The 7071-nt window shown below is 41.9% G+C and overlaps 1 protein-coding gene across 2 annotated transcripts; it reads right to left on the bottom strand.

The window, feature by feature from the left end:
• LOC115799142 (ankyrin-3-like) lies at positions 1–6804 on the bottom strand. 2 transcript variants are annotated; one of them, XM_030756153.1, is made up of 6 exons: positions 6710–6804; positions 6119–6217; positions 5834–6031; positions 4844–4942; positions 4318–4416; positions 1–255 (listed from the first exon to the last, which is right to left on the bottom strand). In XM_030756153.1, the coding sequence occupies exons 1-6, from the start codon at positions 6758–6760 to the stop codon at positions 73–75; spliced, it is 729 nt and encodes a 242-aa protein (XP_030612013.1). In that variant the 5' UTR covers positions 6761–6804; the 3' UTR covers positions 1–72. The 2 variants fall into 2 exon arrangements, with proteins under 2 accessions (XP_030612013.1, XP_030612014.1); XM_030756154.1 differs by lacking the exon at positions 4844–4942.
• Between the last annotated feature and the right edge of the window lie 267 nt (positions 6805–7071).

The raw sequence follows: 7071 nt of genomic DNA, 5'->3' as shown, positions 1-7071 counted from the left end.
TGAGCATCAGCCTGTGAATGAAGTCAAAGGTGTTTTTTAGGCATTTTGGACAGTCAGGATGGAGGGCACAGGTCAGCCCAAATATGAGGCAAACAGCTTGATCAGTGTCAACCATGACAACTGTACCTTCCAGAATGATAACATGCTGGATGGTTCAAGGTGAAGAGCATTCGGACCTGGTTGCTGACTGACTTCAGGAAAAACAGGCAATAATCCCACAGGAACCTGGGTGAAGTCTGCCACGGCATCTGAATCCTGTGGATATTAAGAAGAAAAAAAAGAATGGGGTGAAAATCTTGATTTCCAAGTGCAGAACCTCTAACAAACCAAACTGCAATACGTACAAAAGAAACATTGTAGAAGTCTCTTCAATCATCCCCGAGGAAATCCGAGAGACATCGCAGGACAGCAGTCCTCATGGCAACAACATCACTGGTCTACAGATGCAGCCACCTAAAGTTGCCGCATCCAGCCAGACGTCGGCCAGCTGAAGTCCAGCCCACTGTGGGCTGGACTTCAGCACGTTGGGCCCAGTGTCACTGATTGGCAAACGAGCCGCTGCAGCCCTCCAATGATTGCAGAAGACCTGCCACACAAACAGGCCGACGCAGGGCAGAGCGGGTCGTCACTACAACATGTTATGTATCTGTGGCAGGCTCATACCGGCTGATAGCATCAGCCAAAGAATATATCAGTGTAAAGAATTTATTTGATTATTATATTGTGATAGTTCCTCATATGTTTTTTTCCTTACAAAATGAACAGTGGTTCTACACTTTTCTACTGTAATAAGGAGTTAAAATGGGACTTGGCAGGTACAAGGAACCCTATTATGTTTCTTAGCAGCGCCGGGCGGGGGAATAACTGACATATAGCCCACATTATTTGTACTGTGAGCTGGAGGAGATGTTTCTTTGTGGACCGGCTGTGATCAGCAGACCTGCTGCTGGCTCTGAGGTTTTCTGCTCTTTCTGGATTTACTTCACTGGATTCTACTTAATAAGCAGGTGTGACACTAATATGGCTGCTTTCCAGTATGAAGCTAGTTTAAAGCTGGAATTTGAGAATTGATGACTTCTACTTTTGACCTAACATAACAGTGACCACAGACACCACAACCTTCTCTGCACCAGTCCAACACAATCCATTACTGTAAACTGTACCACAATGCTGCAATTCGCCCAGTTTAACATGCACTTACTGTCGGCTGTGCTCACACAACCTGATTATCTTTCAATATGTTGTATGAGACGTGTCACAGTAAATAACCAGATCATTTTAGCAACACATTTGCTGAGCAAAGTTTGCTCTCCAATAAAAGTAACTCTGTTAATCACGACTCCTCTTCTGTAGCTCTAACTCCATTGCTAGATACTGAATTCAAGTAAATGGTAAATGGACTAGTTCTTATATAGCGCTTTTCTACTCAGTATGAGCACTCAAAGCGCTATTACAACATGTTTACATTCACCCATGCACTCCCATTCATACAAGCACTTCCATGTTTGCTAAGCTAAGTGCTTTTTAATTAACTATCATTCACACACATTCATACTCCGACGGGACGGTCGGAGAGCAACTTGGGGTTAAGTATCTTGCCCAAGGATACATTGGCATGTAGCCTGGAGTAGCCAGGAATCGAACCGCTCTACCTACTGAGCTACAGCCACCCCATCAAGTAGGCGACTGCAACTAGGATTTTACTGATATCTGCAGCCTATGAATGCATAACAGGGATGAAGAGTGTACCATCAGCTGTTCTGAACTGTAGCACATGAAAAACTTGATATTATTATGTATTAAACGTTCATCAGATTTAATGACTTATTAAATTAAAGTGCCAGAAAACTGCTCAGGATAATTCTGTCCCACTTTAACCCATGACTGTAACTCCTTCTTCCTCTCTCTGGCTCAGTTTACGGTTTCTCTCGTTTTCCTCCATTCATGTCATTCCAGAGTTAACGAGGTCAGCGGTGAAGTTTGTAGCTCCTGCTGAGGAGTGCTGATGGACCAGATGAGAATTAGAGATCGTTTCTGTGTGAACAAATGGCATTAAAAACCTCCCTCCAGCTACAGAGGGTTTGTCTGCTGTCTGCACCAATTACCATTGAGATTTTGTGGATGAACTCCTCTAAGGAGCAGTTAGTCTTAAGCCACTTTCTGTGTTTGCATTTCTCTGTCTGCAGTCAACGGTTTCAGGTACTGCAGGTTCAGCTTTACTCACGGGTTTCATAGGTACCGATACAACAATGCAAAAATACTCCTACATAAATTCATTAAAAGTTATTCATCTCAAGTCCGACTGGTTTTCTGGCCACGTGGCAGAAACGACAGCAGACTGTTAAAGAGTTACATGATTACCAGTTCAAACTTGTGTTTTTGGCCATTTTTATACATAAACTCTGAGAAGGGTTCATGAGAGGTTACACTCCAAAGCTCCACGAAGCAGACGCCAACTGCATCTATACTCTAATCTTAATTACCTTTTTTCTGTATATATTTTCTATATATAGTATACTTGGAATAAACAAAAGTATTATTTCCTAAAGTTATATGACACATTACAATATATTATGATACATTGGATTGTTTGTACTATTAGACCAGTGCGATTTGAAGATTATTTCATGTTATGGCTCAGTCATACTGTACTAAAAATAAGACAACAACCTCTTTGCAACTTGGAATAAAAATAAATAAATACATTTGGTGGTTGCCTGGTGATTGTATTGCAGTGATTGTACTGATTTTTTTGATTGCAAATAGTTGCGTCGCCAAACTTTCAATCACAAGGTGAGTGCACATGCTGCCTCGGGGGGCAGTTCAGCTCCGACCGACAGCAATCACTCTCATACAGATGGGAAAAGGGTTGCAAATAACTGCCATCTAATTTATAAATGAACTGCAATGAATCTGAGTGAGTCGGCGCCAATGAGAGCAACCCGCCAAACATCTCTCTGGGATACGGGACTCAACTCAATTGGCTGCCAACTGGTTGTGTTCTTGTTGTACTCCTAACAAGCAGCCGTGTCATTTTTCTGTTAAATCACCGTCCTGCAGCAACTATGTAACTACTTGTGGAGGAATTCTGAATTTTTGCTTCAGATGAGGTTCTGGCTGGACTCTGCATTTCTGTGCATGTAAATGTAACAGATTAGCAACAGGTTTGCAGTTTTCACTGATTTATTACAGTCAGTCGCTGTATTATTACAAACAGATTGCATGAAATTGCCAACGTGACCCAATCAATCACAAACCGATAACAGACTGACTCCAACCACTGTTTGGTGGAACTTTTTTTATCTTACATTTTTAGGGGAAATATTAGACACATTTACTTCTTTAAAATATGACACTTTATGGTCCCAGGGTTTTTGTGCTGCCCCTGAGTTTTAAATATGAATCGAGTTTCTGTTGAGGTTTTTCTGTATTCTAGTCTTTGAAGGTTTGATTCTTGTGTTTTGTCGGCTGAACTTTGGTTCCTGTTTTGATATCCTTTCTTTCTAGTGATACTGACGCTCAGTTTTATTGCACTATGTGAGTTCTAGTTACTGTTTAGAATTTATGGAGATTCTAGTCTTAGTTTTGAGTCCTTAGATTGAGCGTTTATTTTGAGTTGGTCATTTCCTGTTTGTTTTTCTGTGTTTATGCCTTCATCGTCCAGTACTCCTCCGTCTCTGCCATGTCCTGTCTCTGTGTTTAGTCTTTAGAGTATTTCCTGTTTTAAAGGCTGGTTTCATTCATGCCTTTGCGTCAGTTTTATTTCTTTCTTTGTGACTGTGCTGATCGTTTTCACCTGTCTCACATTCCCAACCACCCCTCAGTGTATAAACAGTCTTATCTCTGCTTGGATGTGATTCTGTTTCAGGTTTGTCACCAGCTTTAATAAAACATCTCAGTCTACTCGTGTCCTGTATTTGGGTCCTCTTTACAAACTCTGAGAAACCACAGGACACTAAATCATATTTTTATACCTGTTATAGTCCCATAGAAACATGCAACATGAAATGCAGCTCTGCCCCTAAAAATGTTGGCTTACGTTTTACTGATGTTATAATCTGATTGTATGCTGTTTAAAGAAAAATGCTCAGAATTAAATGTAATGAAGCAAAAAAAAAAAAAAATCTAACTTCCCATCTGTTATACTGTAAAGAGGAAATTTTCGAGTAAATTTCAAGAAGCAAATCAATCTAAAGTGCTCGAACACATATACTGTACTTTGCCCCCCCAACTGCACATTAAAGAGGAAAGAATGTCCTCTCATGCTCCCTCATCACATGATGATGATGATGATAATGATGAACTTCCTGAACTCACCACGTTGCTTGTGTTTGGCGAAGCCCCGTGGTTGATGAGCTGGTGGACGATGTTTTCATGTCCCATAAATGCTGCGACGTGGATCGGCGTCAGACCGGACTGGAGATGGAGACGCAAAGAAGAGAGGAGAGGAGAAAAGGAAATGAACCAAAGAAACACTAAGAAAGTGTAAGCATGGAAATGTTTCTGTAGGTCATTAAATGGAAATGTACAAATGATACTGTCTGTAAAATCTTAAAAACTGCAGCATAACAACTGTTAGATATATGTGATGGAATAAAGAATATTCCCTCTGAAACACAGTGGATTATAAAGTATACGACAGCAGGAAATTAAAATACATATAGTCAAACAACTGTACATGACCCTGTAACATCACCTTATCCCACTGCAGCAGCTAAATCCACAAAAAGTAAATGATGCCTTAGTGCGTGCATGACACACACACACACACACACACCCACACACACACACACACACACACACACACACACACACACACACACACACACACACACACACACACCTCTGTGACTGCCTGTATAGACGCTGCACGCTGCAGAAGCAGCTCCATCACCTTGAGTCTGTTTTTCTTGCAGGCAATGTGCAGGAGAGTGAAACCATTCTAGGAAACAGGCAACAAATACATAAAGGTCTAAAAATAGTCCAAACAGTCTTTGTGTGTGGCTTTGTGGGCCTTGCAGACAAATCTGGAACAACGAGTGGAAACTACAGCACAAAGGGGGACTGTTCTTTTATCCCCCCCTCTCTTCCTCACCCTCTCACTCTTAAAAGTCTCTGTTTGCAAACCAGACGAGCATGTGTGGAAATAATCGAGTGGACTGTGAGCTATAAAAAACTAAAAACTCCTCTCCAGTGAGACAGATACTTTTCTTTACAGCTCACTTTTTCTCTCACCACCTCGTTTCTAACTGTATGTCACAGCACAAATAAACATGTTTACAGTCTGGTACAGTCTACTTTTGGTCTCTATAGCTGACAGCTGTACTGGGAGTAATTTTTTTTACACTCACCCATTTAAATTGTATCGATACTTATGTGTATTTTGGGGTGTGGCCAAAACAGGCAGCTGTGGCTGTCTGCTCTTTGTCCCTCTCTGCTGGACCTCTCAGCTGACTTTGCTGGTGCTCAGTGCTGTTGGTGCATCTAAGATGTTTGTGCTCCAGTTTCAGGGAGTGTAAATCTGCTAATTACTAACAAAGTGCACTAATTAGCGGGTATCTGTGCCTGTGCAATGCACCAATAGAAAGTGACGCCGTAGTTGATTAGCTTGTTATCACATTGCTAACCAAGTTAGCTAGTGTTAGCTGAACAGGACTTCTGTTTCTCTTGATAATTATCAGATGAGAGCCCTTCGACCTTCCTCTTAATTATTTTTGCACTTTTCATCACCTTTTACTTATTATCACAGCAAATGATTGGAGAATCTATTTCTGGTCAGCTCTCCCTCTTTGCTTCCACCCCCCTCGGTCCTTTCTCATTTTTATCTCCTCACCAGCGCCTTGGCGTTGGGATTGGCTTTCTTGTCCACGATGACCTTTGCCACCTTGTAGTGGCCACAGTGGGCGGCCACGTGCAGCGCCGTCAGGTAGTCATTGGGCACGTCGTCCACGGGCACGTCGTGGTGCAGCAGCAGCTGGACACAGTTGAGGTGATCGCCTTGTGTCGCCATGTGGAGAGGAGACAGACCATTCTGGAAGGAGAAGAAAGACGTTCGCGGATGTGAAGTTAATATGGCTGCAGTTTGTTAAAGTGTCTTTGTTGGCTTGTTCTTAAATACCTTGGTCTTTGACAGTATTGGAGCTCCTCTGTTCAGCAGCATCTCAACTACCTGCTCGTGACCACTCCTGGCTCCACAGTGTAGAGGAGTCAGACCGTCCTGTGGAAACAAACACCTGCTGCTCAGCTGTGAACTTCATACCATCATCAACAGGCTCGAGACAACAGACATGACAACAGACTGCAGGTGGCTAATGCTCACACAGCTGTGGGAGGGAGTGGATAATATATATTTTTAGAGGTTGTGGAAATGATGTGGACAAATGTAAAGCAGGCCACACCCACTAATTATGAGTTTGATCCTGTGAGTTTTAATTTATGGTTTTTAACCGTCCATTGTTACAGTTATATTCATTTTATATACCACCCTGTATGAGTGACCTATATGAAAATATATATATATGTTACTGGGTGTTATGTTTTGAAGTAAAGCACTTTTTAAGTGATGTGTAAATAATTATTAGCATTACTTATTGAAAGTCTGCAAAATGTAGAACTAAATAGATGGACTAGAGTTTTAAATATGAACTAAACAGCAACAGAATATCAAACGGTGCATTTTTGCAGGTCGCAGTGACAGGTGTGTTTGTACCTTGGTCCGTGCATCTATCTTGGCCCCTCTCTCCAGCAGCAGTCGCACCATGTTGCTGTTCCCACGTTTGGATGCTACGTGCAGCGGTGTTATGTCATTCTGCAGCAAACAGAGAAGCATTATATTTGTTATTCGGCCACAGAGGGAAGAAAACTCAATTTTAGGAAAAGAGAAGGAGCACAAATATAACAATGATATCACTAAGGTAATTTTTAGGGGAAATGGGCTCTATTTGACTGTGGCAGAGACAAATGGCTAAATAGCCCCCTCTAGAGGACAATAATCAACTTTAGCTGTGAGGCTGCAGAGGCTTACAGCATCTCTCGACGTCTTCACAAGACATCCTGCAAAGTGCTTCATGC

This window comes from Archocentrus centrarchus, chromosome 20, assembly GCF_007364275.1.
Source record: "Archocentrus centrarchus isolate MPI-CPG fArcCen1 chromosome 20, fArcCen1, whole genome shotgun sequence".
Taxonomy (NCBI): domain Eukaryota; kingdom Metazoa; phylum Chordata; class Actinopteri; order Cichliformes; family Cichlidae; genus Archocentrus; species Archocentrus centrarchus.
Note: the sequence above shows the minus strand (reverse complement) of the source record. Positions and strands in the feature narration are given on the sequence as shown.